At 52.8% G+C, this 20,102-nt stretch overlaps 3 protein-coding genes across 3 annotated transcripts in view; all 3 read right to left on the reverse strand.

Moving 5' to 3' along the window:
• Window positions 1–2,799: 2,799 nt before the first annotated feature.
• LOC308609764 (BCL-6 corepressor-like) lies at window positions 2,800–9,826 on the reverse strand. Its single transcript, XM_081259061.1, has 3 exons — window positions 9,381–9,826; window positions 4,321–4,487; window positions 2,800–3,170 (listed from the first exon to the last, which is right to left on the reverse strand). The coding sequence occupies exons 1-3, from the start codon at window positions 9,462–9,464 to the stop codon at window positions 2,984–2,986; spliced, it is 438 nt and encodes a 145-aa protein (XP_081115187.1). The 5' UTR covers window positions 9,465–9,826; the 3' UTR covers window positions 2,800–2,983.
• A 42-nt stretch (window positions 9,827–9,868) lies between these two features.
• Window positions 9,869–18,849, reverse strand: LOC308609772 (BCL-6 corepressor-like). The gene is made up of 5 exons (XM_081259067.1): window positions 18,682–18,849; window positions 17,967–18,020; window positions 17,310–17,496; window positions 11,407–11,652; window positions 9,869–10,147 (listed from the first exon to the last, which is right to left on the reverse strand). Exons 2-5 carry the CDS (start codon window positions 18,018–18,020, stop codon window positions 9,987–9,989), a joined length of 648 nt encoding a protein of 215 aa, XP_081115193.1. The 5' UTR covers window positions 18,682–18,849; the 3' UTR covers window positions 9,869–9,986.
• Window positions 18,850–18,862: 13 nt separating this feature from the next.
• Window positions 18,863–20,102, reverse strand: part of LOC308609773 (interferon regulatory factor 6-like) — a gene marked incomplete at its 3' end in the record, with an annotated part of 28,632 nt that continues 27,392 nt past the window's right edge. Inside the window, exon 4 of the mRNA XM_081259068.1 lies at window positions 18,863–19,071. Coding sequence (XP_081115194.1) covers window positions 18,863–19,071 — 209 coding nt within the window. The remainder of the gene's footprint in view (window positions 19,072–20,102) is intronic.

Here is a 20,102-nt window from a genome sequence, read left to right on the forward strand (position 1 = left end):
ACCTCCATCTCCAACTGGACAATTCGCAGGACACAGGTGCACCAAAGTGGCCCATTTATTCAATCCCTTTAATATGGAGGAAGAGTTTAAAATTTTACTGGTTTAATTTGCCCCCAAAGCAACTCTCAACAGTTATGGCCTCTGTCGTCGGAGCTTTGTATGAAATTAAGTCAAAGTGTGGAGCTCCTTTGCCTTTTTTTTTTTCTCCTTAAAAAAGAAAAGAAACAATTGTTCCGAGTAAAAACAAACATATTCCGAAGCATGTGTACATTGAAAAGTAAAGAAACTTTATTAACAACTTCATAAAAACTGACTTAAAATTTTAAAAAGAAAAAAACATGTTTCAAAGTCCTTCCGACTGGAGTCGTGTCTCATCGTGTCCTTTCTTTACAGAAATAGTCGTATTAGGACACATATGCACAAGGATTAACACCATGACACACTGTACACGGCGGGCCCGGGCGAGCTCACCAGGCGTCGTCTGAGTCCAGGTCTCTGGGGAGGATCCACTCCACGGATGAGCCCAGCAGAGTCTGAAGCTCGTTCGTGAACTCCACCACATCTAAGAGCTCCTTACTTTCCGGATTAAAGGACTCCAGGTCTTTGGGGCAAGAGAATAAGAGACTTGCTGACACTTGCCGGTAGAACTCGGCCTCCGCGATGGTGACAATTTCCACATTTGGAAAATTGCAGCGGAATATGCAGGAGGACATTTGCAGTTTCTTGAGCAGGTCTGAGAGCAACAGCCAGTTACGAGGCCTACACCAGAGAAAGGACAGTGGTTTGAGTTTCCGGCAAAATTAGAGGCGCTCCCAACTATAAACTACCCGTCTCCTGGCGGTGAAAGGGCCTGCTACTTCCACTTTGATTACCCCATCCCCACCCCACTTCTCACTGTCCTTAGAAGATCTACTACTTTTTTTTTGTTTTTATTTAATTTATTTATTTATTTTTGGCTGCATTGGGCCTGTTGCTGTGCACGGGCTTTCTCTAGTTGTGGCTCACGGGCTCTAGAGTGCAGGCTCATTAGCTGTGGCGCACGGGCTTAGTTGCTCCGTGGCATGTGGGATCTTCCCGGACCAGGGCTCGAACCTGTGTCCCCTGAAATGGCAGGCGGATTCTTAACCACTGTGCCACCAGGGAAGCCCGGAAGATCTACTTCTAGCGGGGGAACTCTGGACTCATGTGCATGTGTTAAGAGACCACCTAGGGCAGATCAGCCAACTTAGACAAAAGCAGGAGCAGCGCCCCTGAACCAGCCTCGTTGCAGGCCACCCCAGTGCTGCCTTGGCTCTGGCCACAACTCAGGTCACCCCTCTCCAAGTAAGTGCACCCCGTTCTAGTCACTGGGGAAAACCAGTCTGTATGCCAACCCAAGGGAGATGGCAAACACCTCTTTGACCTCTCCTCTCCTCTGGCCCTCACGGAGAGAGCATGAGAAACACTCGAGGTCACCTGGCTTTCCTTGCCTTTCCCACACCTCCAACCCGCCCCTCAATGCTGCCGGGAGTGAGGCTTTTTCGAGAAGGGAGGTGGTACAATCCTTCCTGATACCCTGCCACGCTTTATCATCTCTATCCCGAATACAATGTCACCACAAAGGCAGACACGGTCCCAGCCTCAGAGTCCAAGGAGGATGCTACTCCTTAAGCACCGGGGTCAACACACAGCAGAGCAAGGTTTCCTGATGTGTTCACTCCGAAGGGTTGGTCATGGGGCACAGTGGCCCGACCGTGGGGACAAGACTCGATCTAAGCAAATCTGAAGACACGTAAGATCCCAGGTGCCACATACGGCTTTCTCTAATCTTATACGAGAAGAGGGTACACATCAGTATTGTCCCGTGGACCTCACACGCCTTGGAAGGCCCCTATGGTAGCCGTTTGGGGAGGATCCCTTCCCCAAGAGTTTAGTGACTGAAACTGTGCAATTGCAGTCGCTGACTCCCGTGTCCTTTGGGCTCTAGGGGTGTGTTCCAATGAGGGCAGTTGGCTGGGGAGCCCTCCCATCCCCCAAACTTTTCTGGAAAAGTTCCACTGCATTATGTGAGGTCGGTGGACACTTGGTGAGGGATTCACTCACCCCCCAACCCATCCACCCTCATCTGCTGAAGGGGATTTCTAACTCCTGCCACCCCACAGAGCAGCTGGGCTGGCTCTCGACCACACGCTGGCCACGCTCACCCCTGAGCGACGGACACCTGGACGTTATAACACGGCAAAACGGGGTCTTCGGAAAATTCAGATTCCAATAGGTTACCATAGGCCTCGTTGCTGTCATCCTGGTCCTCCGGTCCTGGGGGTTTTGCTAAAACATCGTAACCACTTTCATCATCTGGTTCTAACCGGGGGGGCAAACAAGAGAGAGGTCAGTAAGCTGGAGCAAGATTCCAGCTGTTCTCCAAAAAGGACCCTGGAAAAATTCTTTCCCAAGCAAGCCCTGCTCACAGCACCACCCCCACCCCCACCCCCACACCCACAAGCCCAACTGAAACGAACAAGGCTGCTCACCACACACACAGCTGCCAGAGAACTCCGAAGAGCAACCGGGGTTACCGTCGTCAGGAGCCTGCAGGTTATTTCAACAGTGTGGAGAGAGAGGGGGAGAGAGAGAGAGAGAGAGAAACAAGATAACGCCTGCTGGTAAGAGGCAAATGCTGCTGGAGTTCGGGAACATCTCACGCTGGGGCTGGTGTCACCTCCTGACAAGTCCCACTGCACACGCCTCCAGGTATCTGACTGAAACCTCCCCACGCGTCCACCCACCTTCCTGAGGGACTGCCCGCCTCACCGCCCCAGCCTGCCAAACAAAAGCTAGCCTGGCTAGCTAAGAGTTTTCCAGCCCCCCACCTCGCAAAACTCAAAGTATGTATCTCTTCTTTGACAGACTAACGTTGGGCCGCTTTTCCCAGTAAAGGGTCACTTAGAGTAAACGGGGGGGTGGGGGTAGGGGGAACCCAGGTGAAAGGCTGTGAAGTCACCGTCTAGATGCTTGAACAAGACCGTGTCTTGACCTCTGCCGTACCTGTTAAGAACTTCTCCAGAAGTTCGCTGTGGTTCACTTTCTTGATGGTTCTACCTGAGTATGTAGCCAGGGTAGGAACAGCACCGTAGGAGAGGAGCAAGCGGACAATTTCGAGATGATCATTCTTGACAGCATCGTGGAGAGGCCTAGGAGAGGAGCGGGGGATTACACCCGTGCACGCGACGCTTGCTTCTAAGGACACGGGGCAAAATCCAGCGTGTGCGGCCAAGCCTCGTAGGCGCGCTATTTCACCGAGGAGGTGAGTGTACGGTCGCTGCGACAAATTACTCTGTTATTTCAACACATAACCCTTTACGGGACAGGTGAAGGGACCATCTCAGGCCTAATTCTTCAATGCAAATCTCTCTTAATGCATGGCCCAAGGAGGAACTCAGGCCACGATGAAAACGTTTCCAATGAACTTAAATAGTGACAGACTGTAAGAAGGTAACGTACGGAGGGGTGGGGGGAAGAATTCCAGCATCACGGAAGCAGATACGACAAGCCATTGTTATACCATTACAAACAAAACCCAAAAAGTGCAGTTTGTCAAAGAAACTGGGGGCAAAGTGGAACCTCTCCTGAAACCAACTTGGAGATGAGTGATCAACCCTCTCGCCCAGAAGCAGTCGACAGGCAGGGCGAGTTCTCAGGAGGATACAGAGTCCTCCTGCCCGTGTCCGCTGGGGTCAGGAACACTGTCCGCAGTCCCATCCAGAAAGGATGCGATTTGGAAACCACGAACCACCAAATACCTTACAGTTTTGCTAATGTTATGACCGTCAGGAAAGCCCCAGTGCCCTGCCTCGTGGTGGCATCCCAGGTACAACCAGGAAGATGCTTGGGCTGACTCAGACCTGGGCCTCTGGCCAATAAACCGAGGTCAAGGACAGAGTGGGGGCCAGGCCCGGGGATGTGGGTGGACACGGCAGGTCCTATCAAGCCAGTTGCCACTGGACCTGTCTGTACTCCTGCAACTTTCAACTCACATATATGTTCAAGAGTGAGATTCAACAGACGCTGGTGAAGAGTCCAGGGTCTTAAAAGAGAACACCCCTGATTATTCATGCAGGCTCAACATTTTCAGGGACCTCTGTCCATAAGAGTGTCACAGAGTTTTAAAGTTCTATGTAAATTTGCCAGAAAGATCTGTCCGATTCCATTCTAGAGGACTCCACCACCAGTGTGCTTACATGGCACTCACTCTCCATCTTTCCTTCTGGGGTTCCCCGCACACCCTGAGAACCACTGCCTATGCCCCAGCAGGGCCAGGCCAAGAGCAAGACCGCCACTGACCCGGTTCCATCCTGGGCACTGCAGTTGACATCGGCGCCATATTCAAGGAGGTGTCGTACGATGTTGAGCCAACCTCTTGCACAAGCCTCGTGCAGGGCACAGTAACCCACGTTGTCGCGGTGGTTCACATCACAAATCTTGTTCTCCAGGCAGTACAAGACCACTTCCTACGGGGAGAGGAGAGGAGAGGAGAGGAGAGGAGATACCATCAGACAACCATACAGTGAACCTTGTAAGGGTGACCTCCCCATAGCTTGGCGGTGCCCACTTTCAAAGGCATACATCCTTGGGGCCAAAAGCCCACCATAGCGCGGGCAGGCGGCAGGCATCCTGGTCGGGGGTGAGAGTGTGTGAGAAGGGCTTGGAGATGCAGACAGTGTTGTCTAAGGCTCTGCTGCACCAGTGGCCTGGCCATGGGCAAGTTACCCTTGAACTTCTCCAAGCTTCCACAGGGCTGCTGAGAGGACGCATTCGGATAGCGATGAAAGCCCTCAGCCCAGGGGCCGACGTGACCAGTACAGAAGTGTCACAGCTGCTAACATCTTAGATGACACATTGCCAAGCACAGACCATTCTCACTTGATGGGTCTGTTCAGTCAGTGGCAGTGGACGATAACACAAGTTTAGATAAAAGTATGGATGACCAACACTTAAAGAGAGCTTAAATCAGCCGGAGAACATTCCCCAGCTTAGAGAAGCAGGGACACACAGGTCAGCTACATCCTCGCGCCCCCTGTTAAGACCCCAAATCAGAACCTGGGCCTCAGATGCTCTTGTCTGTACGTTAAGTAGAGTTAAAGAGAAGCTCTCTCCCTCCATCCTCGAGGAATGACACAAAATGCCTCCAATAACCCCACCCTCTATTTTGCCTCACTCCACCCTCTCGGGGCAGAATCAGTCTAATATTCTCATATTTACTCAAGTTAATGACAGGAACCTGATACACCACAGGCTGCAACCTCCACATTTCAAGAATCAAATAAAACATTCACCCCCGCCCCCGGAGATGTTCTGTGTCAACACTGTGCATTAGAATCACTGTTATTAACCTTCTTTCTTTGGCTTGTTAAAATATTAATATGAACCACTCCCAGTAAGCAGAGCAGGAACTTATTCAATGTTTTATTACCTTAAGAAAGTTTTCAGACACATCGAAAGCATTTGCCACCAGAAAACACATTATACTGTTTATACTGGGTAAGTCGTGCCCAGCAGAGAGCCGTCAGGTTCTGAGAGCTGGGAGTAGGCAGAACGTGCATGTGGCCCAACACATGGTCTGCTGGGTAAGGGGGGATGGGATGGGGTCAGAACAGGCCTCCTTGTGACATCTCTCAGGTAACTCATCTGTTAAACCTAAAACGGGGGTCATTCTAGCCGCCCATAAGTGCGAGATGGGTTCTGTAAAACCTTTTATGCCCTTTGGAGGACACGCCAATCAAAGGTGACCACTCACTTGGGAGCGAACTAGAATGTTCCATTTGCTTACCACGTGAACCTAATGGGGCATGCTGGTAAACCTGGTCATTGGTGCCCTGTTACTTCAGGTCACTGCAGCAGCTCCCTTCCAAAACAAGAGGAGGAAGAGAAAAGGCACGCCCACGAATGCATTTCTCCATTTACATCCCAACCTGCCAGAAAGCCCACAATCCTCTGGGCTCCCAGGCCACCTGCCCCGAGCCCTGGTATCCAGGATACCGCATGAAGCTGCTGCTCTTTTAGCAGGCCCTCACTAGCCAGACTTGAGTGGACGGCTGCAAGCTAATGAGTTGTGTGCGCCAGCCACGGAGAGGCCCTGTCACGTGGCTCTGGGATCAGGTCTGAACGCCACCAACTGCTGTGCACACATCAATTTACTCAACCCAGGGTTTATTTGCTGTGACAATCATGGCCTTCACCTGGAAACCTTCATCACTACTAGGGCAGATTCAAGGGTACCTAGAAATGAAAGGCCGTCCAAGCTGGTGGGTAAGTCAACTCTCTTCTCCTGGAAGATGGCAGCAAAGGCAGCAGTAGCCCCACGGCCAGGTCAGACTTTTTGCCACGGGCTGTCCTAACTCAACCACGTTGATCCCACTGTTTACACAGTGCTTCTCATTCCCCAGATGAGGACGTCTTCTGTCACCCACAGGAACCCAGGAGCTACCAGGAAAGGAAGGTAGTACTATCCTCATTCAACACTTGGAAACTGAGGCCCAGAGATATTAAACCCCAAGTTCAATTAACATGAAGTACTAGACCTAAAACTCAGGTCTTTGGTACCTGGTCAGCTGGGAAGATTCAAAAGGCCCAAGAGGGCCCCAGTTAGAGGGATGCAATCCAGCTGTGACGAGCACCCCACAGGCCTTCTCTGTTGGGGGTCAAGTGGGCTAACTACACTCTCCTAGCTAAGAGGGTGATGGCCTCTAAATGGATGGCAACCGTCGCCACCAGCACTTTCTCTAACTGAAAGGTGAAGAGGCGGGGCGAGTCTGTCGACGCAACACATTCCTTGGTTTATTTTCTCCGCTAGAAATAAACGGGAGTGTCTGAAGGGCAGCCCAGCCATTCCAGAGCAAAGTCAAACTGCTTTTGTCGGACAGCTCTCTGTTCAGCGGCTATAAGCCGAATGCCACTACCCGCAAAATGTAACCATAAAGGCCATAAGCCCGACGTTGTGAGTTAATTAAATGCCTCATTAACTTTTTAAAAAACATGACTTATTCAATTCATAGAAAATTTAACCATCACCGCTAAAGGCACAAGCATGTGGTTGCACACTAGCGTTTTAGCCTAAGAAATAGAAGCCTTTTTCCCAGGAGGGAAAGGTTTGAGGTCTTTGGCCACACAAGTGATCTATTTAACTCGGATCTGAAGCCAGAGTGTGTTTCTAAACTTCCAGAACCACATTATCATGACATAAAGCTCAGACAGCCTTTATACTGCACATGGTATCTTTGGCTAAGCAGAAGAAAATAACCAAGAATGCTGAAGACAAAACTTCAGGAAAACCCTCCCAAACCACACCCTTATCTGCTTAAGCAAACTGTCCTTCAATTTGAAAAGGTTGAAGCTGCCACATCTCCCAACTGGGCCTTCATCCCAACATTTAAAATTCTGCCCAGAGAAATCCCAGAAAGTTGGATTCAAAGTTGAAAGCGTTCATCTACTTGTCACAATGTTCAGCATCAACACTGGTGATCTGTGGAATCTACATATTGAAATTTACATTTGAAGAAAAAAACAAATCCCACCGTAAACATTCCCAAGGCTTCCTGTGCAATCAAAGGCCAGGTAGCCTAAAAAAGGATGGATCAAGTGCCCCTTGGTCCAGGCCTCAGAGCCACCAAACCAAAATGGAAACTGTCTTAGAGGACCAACGAGGGTCTTTTGACCTCTCTGGTCCCAAAGGGAGGCTGCTGGAAATGATGCCAAGTTCACAGGTGGGGCTCGGAGCCCCGCCCTCCACGGCGGGTGCAGCAGCACCCCGCCCCCCCATCTCCAGCATTTGCTGGAAGCGGGAGTCTACTTTCTCAACCCTAACCCAAAAGTTAGGGTTAGGGGTCTCCCCCCCACCTCCAGCGTTTGCTGGAAGCAAGGAGACTATCTTCTCAACCACGGGGGGGTCTAGCTCAACACTATGTGCAACATCTGCTCTGTCCTCCTAGGCGCCCGCTCTCAGCTCTTGGGAAACCAACTGGGTGCTCCTTGGACTTCACCTGCAAGTAACTGCGCTAACTACCACAGAGTGCTCTCTAGCTAATGGAGAGGTCTCCAAGAGACGTGTAGATATAAACAACAGCACATTCAACCCACAACAACAACAACAAAACACCCCAAACTAAGCATAGCCCTAGTGCTTCGAACTTCCCACCCACAGTCATGCCTTAAGGCCAAGGCAGGCACACTTCCAAGGGCTCACGGCACTATGGACCGGGGAGGGGGGACACGATGGGAGACGGGAGACAGGGGCACAGAGCTGGCTGAGGGTGTGGGCGCCAGGGCTCCGGGCCAGCCTGGGTCCTGCCACCCCAGTGCTCAGCCACACCTCCACGCTCAGCCTGCTGAACCGCGTTTTACTGTCACCATTCAACTCCCAGAGGGCTGATGCCAGCACAGAAAAATGCCTTTGCCCTGTGGGCTATTACATCACAATTGCTACTGACAAGTATGGTGGGGGAACTGCACAGGGCATGGAGAGTCATCTGTCTCACAGAGGTTTTGAACTGTAAAAAGGGCAATTCCAGTGTGAGCCAGTCTTGCTGAGGAGCGTGGTGGGCTGTGGAGCACTGCTGGATTGCTACCTGTACGGGTATCAGCTAACCCCTCTGAGGCTCAGTTTCCTCATCCGAGAGTGGGCTAGTACGCGTTACTCCCAAGTGAACATGTTAAAAGGGTGAAAGGAGTTACTACAGATCACACGGGCTTAGGCAGATAGCAGCTATCTTTCTATGTTGCTCTAGCAATAGAGGCCATCACTGTCATCAGCCGTGCTGGGTTGGGATACAGCAGTGTGGACAGGGAGTTTTGTGCAAGGCTCAACCCCTGCTCCCCGCCCATCAGCCCTCGGCTCCCGTGCCCTCTCAGAAAGAGACTGCTCAGGTCTGCCCCACTCCCACCCCTACTCTGCACAGACACTTCCCACCCGCTACCCCACAGGGGCATCACTCTGCCCCAAACAGCACAAGTTAGTAGAGCTAATAACTACTCTCCTACTCTCCTTCTTGCTATTCAGAATCCAAAAGGGCTCATTAAAATTCCCCTGGTCGCCAAGCCCTGGGTTAGGTCAGATTTTATATCAGAGATAAGTGAGCCAGACTGGCCGAAGCAGCCTGCCTGCCTGAACGGGAACGGAACATCAGAGAGGCCTGCCTTTCTTTTCACACCACGACTGAACAAGCCACCAAAGAGCCCGCAGTGTGAGCGGGAGCCAACGCAAACACCCTGCTGGAACACCCAGCCCAGCCCGCCACGTGGAGGGGGCTGGGCTCTGAGACCCGCCCCCCATCCCCAGCCAGTGTGTCCCCCACCCAAGGAGCAGCAGCCGGTGGATCCTGATCCAGGGCACCCACAAGGATGCTCACCTCGTAGCCAAGCCGGGAGGCCTGCTGTAGGAGGGTCTCGCCCGCGTTCTTATTGACAATAAGTCTCCGCGCTTCCGGTGGCATCGGGCGGGACTGGGTGGTCTCTGGAGGGGAGCTTGACCATGTCAGCTGCGAGGCCTGGGAAGCTGGTAACAATTGCTGCAAACAGTCCAAGGGCTTCTGGTCCTGCTTGGCCGGCGAAAGATCATAGCCGGAACTGGGCTCAGGCCGCTTTCAAAATCTCCGGACGGTCACCTATCACGAAACCAGGCAGCGCACACATTTCAGGCTGTCCTTCCTCCACCCGCCTGGTTCGCCTCCTCCCTGAGTTACAAACCTGAGTGGAGGAAAGCACTTTTCCTCCTCTCAGTCTGGGGGAGGCGGGGCGCGAGGAAGGGGTTGCATTTTTACTAGCTGGAAACTTCACCACCACCCAGGAGACACGTCCCCTAGGAAGGGGCAGGGACGTTTTGGGGGGAGGGGTTCAGGAAAAGGAAAGCTTTGTCCCCAGAAGCAGAGAAGCAGGCAGGCGGGATGTGCCTGCACGGGCCCGGGGGGCGGGGGAGAGCCAGGGGCAAGAGGTACCTTGCCATCCGCATTGTCCACCTAGGAGTCCCCTGGCAGCGGCAAGCCCCGCCTGGGCTCCTGAGGGAGCAAATGCTTGGTTTTGCACGGTCGCTTCCCGGATGGTTTCTCGCTGTTGTCGGTGTATTTCTGCGGCAGGGGCGAAGGCTGCCAATCCATTTCTTCGTCCATGCACAGCACATCTGTCAGGGGGAGAAGCAGCGGGCGTTACACAGTTGTAGCCGGTGAGGAAAGAAAAGCCCATTGTTAGCACTGATCGTTGGAGCAGCTTCAGTTTTTAAAGATATACCAATTATGTTTTCAAAGCGCTAATATGTTAATCATCCCACATTCAACCGGCAAATAGGCTAACCCACGAAACGCCAAATGGCAAGTCGCTTCAAAGGGCCACAAGAGAGGGCAGAAGCCAGCCCTTCGTGCGCTCCCGTCCCCACCCGTGGGGGGCCTGGGTGCTCGGGACAGGGCGACTGGGGACAGCCTGAGGCTGGAATGAGGGCACTGACAAGCGCCCGGGGTCACCCAAAACTTCCCTTCCTGCCCAGCCGCGGGCTGGGTGATGAGGAGCAGCCCAGGAAGTCGAGCTCCCGCCTCACTGTCCATTCCATAAGGAAGTGTGCAGGCTGAAAGGACCTCAGGAAGAAAACTCCCCGCTCGCCACACGCTACTCTTGTCAACTTGGATGGCGCTCAGGTCCCCTCCAGGGCCGTTTCCCACAGAGGGCGGGTGATCCACCCTCCAGGAGCGCCCCCCGCCCCGTGCGTACCTTGTTCATTGTCACTGCGTTTAAGGGACTCCTCCAACCAGCTGCTGTTGCTTTTGGCCTCTGCCCTTTTCCTGCCAGGTTTCTCTTCGGAGATGCTATTGCCCTGGGGGGTGACCGCAGGCTGAACCGCCTGGGTCACTTCCTTCCTGCCCTGCCGGCCAGGTTTGCTCTCTGCTCCCGACGTCCTCTAAGGTGCAGCAAGCAGCGCTGCTTTCTGGGATGGAGCCCTGTTAATTCAATGCACACCTCAGGTTGGTCAGCTCACTATAATGTGGCTCTTGTAAGTGGTTAGAGGAACTGTTTGTCATTTCCCTCTCAGGCCAGTCAGCTAATGGACAAATAACTACAAATTAAAGAAGAAGCCCCCCAGGGCGGGGGGGTGGGCCGAACAAACTGTCTTACACATCACTAACAGGGGTGGGGGAGGGGAGGGGTGTGGTCACTGTGTTGGCTGGAACTTGTCACCAAGTCTCGGGAGGGGGCCTATTTGCCTTTGGCCACCTTTGGGCTCCAGCCCCGGCAACTGGCTTTGGGGGGGTGGGGGGTGGGATGGGGGTGGGGGGTGGGGAGGTGTGAGTGGCTCCCCCCAGGGATCCAGGGTGGGACTGGAACTTTCCACTGCTCCGCTCCAGGACTTCCGTAGGGTGCCCTGCGGGCCCGAAGCCAAACCGAGCTCACCTTTGGAGACCCGTCTCCGCTTGGCTTTCAGCAGAGAGTCCTCCGGGAGCACAGTGGTCTCAGTGTGGTTCCTATTGCCAGACACCTTGCGCTTTCTGTTCAGCCGGAGGGTGGGGCTGCGTGACGCGTCCGGGGCCGCCTGGTCGGCGGGGGACTCTCTGGGGGGCTCCGTGTCCATATCCTCAGGAAGATCACTGTCTTCTGGGGCTTCAAAGCGGTCAGGTTTGCTTCCGTCATAACACTCCCCTAGGGGAGGGGAGACAACCCGGAAAGGAGGGAACAAAGGTCACCAGGAGCAGGCAGGACCCCCACGCCCAAGGCAATCTGCTACCAACAGACCACCCCCCTTTGGAGACCAGGGGCCTCACACGCCAGAAGCACAAAACCCTCAGAAAGACGTCCCAAAGGAAGGACAGCTGAACACAACCAGCAAAGAAAGCAGAAAATGAGGCGCGTAGCCCACTCACAATCCATCCTTCAAGGGTCAAGGTGAGGCATCTACACCATCCGTCTATAGGCATGTGAGATCACTCCCTAACTGCTTAACTCTCCAAGGTGGCTTACTTTTAAAGGGGGGGTGAGTGACCTCACAGTAAGATCCAACCAATCAGGGCAGAGCTACAACGGGGGGTGAGTGACCTCACAGTAAGATCCAACCAATCAGGGCAGAGCTACAAATGACTATGGAAACAGCTGCTAGTCAACAAAAAAGGCTGATGTCATCAAGAGACCAAATAGCCCCCAACTGCCATCTACACAGACATAGCACCAATGTTCACTTGGGTCAGCAGGGGCGAGGGTGAAGAAAAAGGGTAGGGAAAGAATGGTGGGAGGCTGGGAAGCTGGGGAGACCAAGGCAAGAGGAGCCTGGCAAAGGGAAAGGAAAGGCTTCCTGGTGCACACACAAGGGTCAAGGGCAATTTCAAAGAACTCAACCAGATTGCTACAAGTCCGTCTGTCCTCTTTCCACACCCGTGGGGGGAAAGCATTTCACTGCCATCGAGGGGCTGCTCCTATTTCCTGTCTAGGAAGAAGGCCCACAGTGACACCAGTCACCCACCTGGCACGTCTCCACGCCTTCCTTCCCAGGCAACAAGCATCTAAGGACATTTCAAAGACAAGACTCCAACCCCCTTCGTGGGGGTGGGGTGGGGGGGTGCGGCGGGCAGGGCTGAAGTACTCACACCTCAGCTCCGCCTGTGTTGCTCCTGCCCCTCTGCTCAATCTAGCATCCACTTAGGGCTTTTCCTCCAACCACCCCAGCCTAACATCACTCCTCACTTTTGCTCTAGCCAAAGAAACAGTTCAACTGCTTTGCTAGTCACATTGTTTCTAACACACAAATAATTCCATAATGATCACTGTGCTGTTAAAGAGTTCCCCGAAGATGACCCTGTGTCCATCACCGGTCAGGGGTGGGGGTGGGTGTCTGAGTTTGGTATTTCGTTAACACCTGAGCTAAGCTCCCACAGCCCGTTTTTCTAGATGAAATCATGGACACACCCCTCACATGCTGCTCGCATTCCTCCTCCTCTCCCTAGACCACTTCAAGTATCACTCCCACTTCTGCCCAGCCGGCTGGTCCCCTGATCAGCCTCTCTTGGGGGGCATTCCCAGCATTTAATGGCAGCCAGTTGTGGGGATGAACCTCACCCTGGCCTGGGCTAGCCTGACCTGTGTTCTCAAGGGTGGAACACACTTAGCTTTTCTCCAAGGGTATCCCAAGGTGGGAGAGATCCCCATCTAGTCTTGCCGGAATGGTGGAATCACCCCAACCGCGAGGGTCTCCTGCCATGGCAGCAGGAGAAACCCCAAACTCCTGGCCTGTGCTTACGGGTGATGCAGCCCAGGCTACCGCAGGCCCGGTGAAGACGGCGTGCTGCAACTCTCACTCGGGCTGCTCTGTGACCCTCTTAAACACTCGGGCAGGAATGGCGCCGCTTTACAACTCAGCCCCCTTCACTTGTAAAGTGGGAATGTTGGGTTTCCTTGGTGGCGCAGTGGTTGAGAGTCCGCCTGCCGATGCAGGGGACACGGGTTCGTGCCCCGGTCTGGGAAGATCCCACATGCCGCGGAGCGGCTGGGCCCGTGAGCCATGGCCGCTGGGCCTGCGTGTCCGGAGCCTGTGCTCTGCAACGGGAGAGGCCACAACAGTGAGAGGCCCGCATACCGCAAAAAAAAAAAAAAAGTGGGAATGTTACTGCTAGCCTCCCTCCAGGGTGGGCTTCATAATCACGGGCCGGGCTCAGCACAGAGAAAGGCTGGAAAAATCCCTTTAACCAAAAGATGCCAAGACTTTCAGACCAGCCTGAATCTCAGGCCTGAAATGTAGGAAATTTTAAGAGGTGAGCCCTGCTGGTTACACCATTGGACTTCTCTGGTCCAATCAGCCTTCCCTAAAAGCTCCGTGGGAGGGGATCCATGGAGGGATGGAAGGGCTACCTTAAGAACCCCCATGTCCAAGTTGAAAGTTTCTTTTTCCAAACTAGGTCCATCCACCCTTCCCCCAACCCCAGAGCCTTTTAGGGCAAAGATCTCAATTCCCCTCAGCTAAGGCCCCCCAAGACCTTACGCTAGTGTGACCTTACCCAGGCCAGTAATAACCCTGAAGGACACCCACCCCGACTGCCCAAGATGCCCATGGCCACCAGCTATGGGGTAGAGGCTCCGTGTCACTTGGAGCTTCTCAAAGACTGTTCTAACCACGACCCACACGAGGATGACCCTTGAGGGCAAAAGAGATGGGGAGATAAATAGATGCACGGGGATCCTAACCATCAGGCTTTGCCATCATTGCTACTTTTGGCCCTTCTAAAAGTGGGAAGCCATGTGCCCTTGGTCACCCAGTCTAAGCAAGATGTGAACGTGGTCCCTGCAGCATGGTCTTATGACTCACAGCACATATATCCCAAATTCATTATGGTTGTACCATAGCATCACCTCACAGAAGCATCACCACAGCAACATTTACAAGTCACTGTGGCAACAAAGCACCCTCACCACTGTTGAGCCATGCCCAGTGAGGCCTAAACAAGGTGAGAGGGTTCTGAGTCGCTGCAAGGCTCCCCAGGATTAAAATCCCCTTCTCTGTAGCTTAACTGTAATAGCACCTCCAGTCAGGGCTAACCTTGTTCAAAGTTACACCCGCTACAGAAGGAGTGCAGGGGATCTCTGTTCCAAAGTAGTTTACAAACGTGCAGGTGCTCAGCTGGAAGAGAAGTTCCCTGAGCAAAGAAGTTTCATGAAGCCCCTTGACTGAGCCTTCCTCCAGCTCCTGGCCAGGCACTGCCACTGAGCAGGACCTAGGCCTGTCCCAGCCAAGTGGTTCGCAAGGGAGATGGTTACTCCAAGTTTGAGAAGGAAGGGACCAATGCCTCCTTGCCCCGCCCCATCTTCAAATGCCACTGAGGGTTCCTAGTGATGAACTTCCAAGTCTGAGGAACCTCCAAACTCATTTGGTGAACTTCCAAAATAAAAATTTCACTCAGCCACCCATGTGATCATAAAGAATAAATGAGTATCTCGGCCACTGTGTTTTCAAGTTAATTCCTTTTTTTAAAAAACCCCTAGCAACAAGATGCACCCGCGCCAGGACAACCAGGGCCGTGCAAACAGCACCCACCACCTTAGAAGCTCCTGGGCCCTCCATGGGTAGGGGCTGCCTCAGAAGGGGGAAGGCATCTTGAAGGCGTCCTGGACCCTCTCTGGGACCCATGCCCGCCCCAAATCCCCGCCCCAGCTCCCATGTGCTCACAGCTCGGCTCTCGGCCACACCGACACCCATGAGAAGGACCTGAGCCCATATCAGCTGAAGACGTGATGGCCCAAGAACAAGAAGGCCCGTTCATATCCAGCTGAATGGAATGAACACCTGCTGGGCCTTGGACGTGGAGGCTGCAGTAAGAACAGTGGCCCCTTCAGGTGACCTTTCCTGACCAGCTATTTACAAACCCCACGTCTCTACAAGACAGAGGGTGGGTGGGGAACCCACCTCCATTGCCCCAACCTTTCAAACGGAGCCCCTCACCTTCCCCAACCCTTCTCCTGCCCTCCCATGGTGGCGATTCATGGCTCACTGGGCCACGTCCCGGGTGCTCCAGGAAGAGACCCGTCGGTCGGTCTGAGATTGGAGGCAGGCGGTGGGGGGAGGGGGCTTTCGGAATCATCTGGGGCTCAGGCCCTGCTCCCCATCAGCCACACCGAGTTCTCGTCTCCACGGTCAGCAGGAAAGACTGGGAAGGACGCACACTAACGTCTCTGGGAAGAAGGGTGGGTGAGGCCACTGAGACATGAAGGGCAGCGGCCACCCTGGGTTTGGCCACGTTGCTGGAGAAAAGGGCGAGAAGACTCGAGGCCGGTTAACTGCCCGCTCCCTTCCTCCAGCCTCCCTCACCATCCACCCGCAACAGGCAGATTCCCTCCTCAGAAAAGTGCATCCCCGTGAACTTGGCCTTGCCCACTTTTACCACATCTCTCTGAGAAACTTCCCTAGGAGCTGAGTTATGAGGCCACTCAGGAGGGTAAGGGCTGCGTGTCAGCTGTGAGCACAGGCAAGGAGGGAGGCCTTCTTGCTGCTTCACTCCAGGGTGGCCTGGACCCTCCGTTTTTCATTCCAATCCCGAGGGGGAGGAGCTCGGAATCGTCTACTCCAGGCACATCAAGAGCCCCATCCCTCGGGTAAGGCCGCCACTGACTAGCCCCAGAAATCCCCTTCTATGGGAGCCACGTGGGACACACCGGTCCCGCTGTGGCTTACCCAGAACCCTGGCCACAGGCCTTTCTCTGACCCCAAACATAAGCTGGGGGAGGGCAGTGCTCCAAGCAGCAGAGAGAAGCACACGCTGCTGCTGACCACAATTTTCCCGAACTGCATCAGGCACCCACGACCTAAGCGTGCGGGCCAACGCTGACCCTACAACTGGGTCCAAGGGCCTGGGCCTCCCAAACGTGCCCACCACCCCCGACTGTCCCGTCTCAGGAGGATTGCACGCCCACCCTGTCCTCGACGTTCACCGAGGTGCCCTCACTCACCATCACCGGTGAGGTTTCTGGGGTCCGGAGCAGGCTGCAGGCCACAGGCCACAAGCACGCACACTGAAGAAAGCGGGAGAAAGACCTCCACTTGCTGCCAACGCATCTCATTAGCCCAGGAAGTCTCGAGGGCAAAGCCCGAAGTCAACCCCAGTGGGGGAGCAGCCGAGGGGACCGCAGAGTGTGACTCGAGGCCAACACGAGCTTTCTCTCCAGTTCGGCCTCCAGAACAGAACACACCCGTCTGGTGGGAAGAACGGCCTCGCTGATCCCACGGCCTGGGAGCGTGGTGTCAGCTCCTCCTGACTGCAAACGAGCCTCCACAGAACACAATGATGCTCATCTCTCTGGGGCCTTCATCAGCCCTCATCGCACGTGAACGAAACCTCTGCCTCTGGAGGGAGAGTCCGAGTACTCTCCACCCCCTCCCACAGGAGACTGTCACTCTGGAGGGTCTGGCTCTGGCTGCAAGTGTCATCCCACTGCTACCAAAAACCCGTGTCCGTACCTGCTACACAACAGAACACATACCTGCTACGCCGGAGGTCCTGCACTGCCATTCCTCTGCTCTACTGTATCAGACTATTACTAACTACAGGACTAGCATTGCTCCGGAAAAAGGAGACGCGTGCCAGGAAACAGCATTTCATAGGTGCTTCACTCCTGGATGCCGCAACGCTCCAAAGGACAACCAGCCTTGCAATCCACAGCTGGGAAGGGTGCCCAGAGCAGCCCGTTCTCCGAACAGCCAGCACCCAGACGCTGGGCCGTCGGAAGCGTACTGTTTCCTCTCACCTCCCTCGGCACTGGGAGCGGAAGCGCCCCGTTCCCACCGACGTGGTACCACACGCGAGCCGCCTGGGTTCACTTACATCTCTCACTGTCGTTCTGGTCGGCAATGGCCTCCTCCGGGGCGACCGACTTTGGCTTTTTGTCCTGACTTCCTTTCAGCCTTTCCCAGTCAGCGGGGCTGAATTTGCGCACCTCGGAGTGTTTGGTCGTGGGGTGGCCACCTTCTCGCTCTTTCATCTCCAACTCTGAGAAGCGCATCACTGCACGCTACAAAGAGAACGGAGATGGAAAAAAGACACACCTTACCACCAAAGCTATTTCACTGCCCTTACCTTAAAGGAAAGTATCTTCAAAGAAAAGTTTGCCCAAAACCAACCACAATTTATGATACAACTGAGATATTTTAAAATTGAACGATAAAACGTAAGAGTGTCTATGTGTAACTAGTCACACACTCTTTCTTTGTAAAGCCATATGTATGTAGAGATATATGTGGTGTGTATGTATAGCCATACATACACTGTGGCATAGAGACAGACATTCTCTTTCGAAGGTAAATAAAACAAAACAAAAACACAACGCAAAGAAAACGAAACAAAAACACAACAGAAAAGAAAACAAATGCACAGTGAATAAAGACGACCATGGCCCACAAACTTCCCTTTGTATATTTGGAAATGAAATTTAACTCAAAAGGTTTATGGAAGATTCTAGTAATAAAAATTTGAAGAACTGACCTCACAGTAAGCAGCGGGTAGACATAAAATACTGTCCTCTTGTAATCCTTCCATCTATGTAATTAAAATGGGCACTCAATGGATCATTTAGATAACTTCAGCCATTTTTATAAGCATAAACCAATTTTTTTCTTAACATTGCAAAACAATTTGGCTTTATTTGTCTTTTAATTAAAAGTAAAATATCTTAAGGAAATTCCTATACAACATCTATCATTCACTAGCAAGTTAAATACATACTCTATCCCTTTAAGCAAGGTTTGTTTTTTTGTTTTGTTTATTTGTTTGTTTTTTGGGTGGAAAAAAAAATTGCACGAATCTCACAGACATGCGGCCGCTACACACCTCCACCAAGTATCACGTAAGGCATTCTAAGCAGCGCTTTTAGGTATATTTGTTAACGTACAGTAACGGCAGAGAAATCAAAGCGATTGATAGGTAAATGTCATGCAGTCTTTTAGACATCCTTCGCAATAATTAAAACTTCCGTTATCAGCATTCGAGTGGAGTTCGCTTAAAATCTACAGAATAACTTCAAGTATCCACTTACGTCCCCTTACTGGACACATTTCAAACATTTCAATTACCCTAAGCTTCATTAACCAAATCAGCCCGGTGTCCTGCCCTATCATACCCCCGGCCCCCTCCTCTTCACACATTAAAAAAACCTGACAACTGGTCAGGCTCCTGAAATTCGGATTGGGGGGGGGCTCACCTGCAATGCCCGCTGGTCCCGGCCAGGCTGACTAGAGTCTGCGTACAGTCCGGTAGCGACACACTTGAACCGGTCACCCACGTAACCAGCGGAGTTTGCGATTCTCTTTGCCAGCTTAGATGGCTTCGGGTTCAGAACTTTGCCATCGGTTGATCCTGCCTCGTCAGCTCCGTGTTTGGTGTCAGTGGGCGTGACGTCCACACTCGGTGGGGCACTGCCCACGCAAAATGGTTTGGGATCCTCTTGGGTTTTCCCGAACGTGACCGCAGAGCCGTCGCTCCCCAGGGTCGGCTCCAGGAATGGAGTCGAGACCGGCGTCGCCAGGTTCTCCTTGTTGGTTACCGCTGGAACATTCTCCTTGCTGAAGCCGGAAACTGGCTGGCCCGGAGCCTGTTTGAAAGTATAGGCTTCGTGGAAGTCACTGATGTGCCCCAACTCCTCTCTCAGGGCAATGAAATCCCGGTGTGGCTGTAGGGCCACATTTTACTTTTTTATTTTTAATATATGTTCACATGTTTCCATAAAGGATCCAAGGTGGCCCATAACGTACGGACACACAATATTAGCTTTAAAAAAACATGAAAAAAAAAAAAAGGGAAATCATGATCCTGGAAATGGGTTGCATCCGTTTAAGGGGTGAGAATAACAGAATGAGTGAGCCAAAGATTTGGGAAAGGATCTCACATTTCCAAATGTCCAAATCTTAAAATTGCACCAAGTGGGAATGTAGCTGTGGCAGTATTAACCTGAGAGAGCTCTATGATCGTTGTCTTTACTCATCACTTGGTTGCAAGGTTCTAAATGACAGGGTAAGTGAAGGAGGGCAAGTAGACAGATAAGAGTCATTTCCTGATTCTCAAAAGAAGGGGCATCACCTAGGGAAGGGGACTCCAAAATCCTACAGGAATCCTCTTCATATACTAAATTTTCAAGGTGGCAAAAGTATCTCATTTGACCCTAGCAGCCAGATGGAACTTAGAAAAGTAGTGAAAAGCTACTCAACTGAATGCAAGTCATATGACTAGGAGCATGTCAGTGAAAAGTTCACGTGAAGATGCTGTGGAAGAGCAGTTCACCTTGTGGTTGAGCGTCCTCAGAACGTGCAATGGGAGGTGCAGTACCTGCTCTGTCTCACAGGGACCCTCCAACCTCTAAACGCATCTTTCCTGGGAAGCTGAATTCAAAGAGTCAATTTAAAAAAAAGAGAGGGCTTCCCTGGTGGCGCAGTGGTTGAGAGTCCGCCTGCTGATGCAGGGGACACGGGTTCGTGCCCCGGTCCGGGAAGATCCCACATGTCGCGGAGCGGCTGGGCCCGTGAGCCACGGCCGCCGAGCCTGCGCGTCTGGAGCCTGTGCTCCGCAATGGGAGAGGCCACAACAGTGAGAGGCCCGCGTACCACAAAAAATAAATTAATAAATAAA

The sequence above is a fragment of the Mesoplodon bidens genome (genome assembly GCF_964165515.1).
Source record: "Mesoplodon bidens genome assembly, contig: HAP1_SCAFFOLD_146, whole genome shotgun sequence".
In the NCBI taxonomy this organism is placed as follows: Eukaryota; Metazoa; Chordata; class Mammalia; order Artiodactyla; family Ziphiidae; genus Mesoplodon; species Mesoplodon bidens.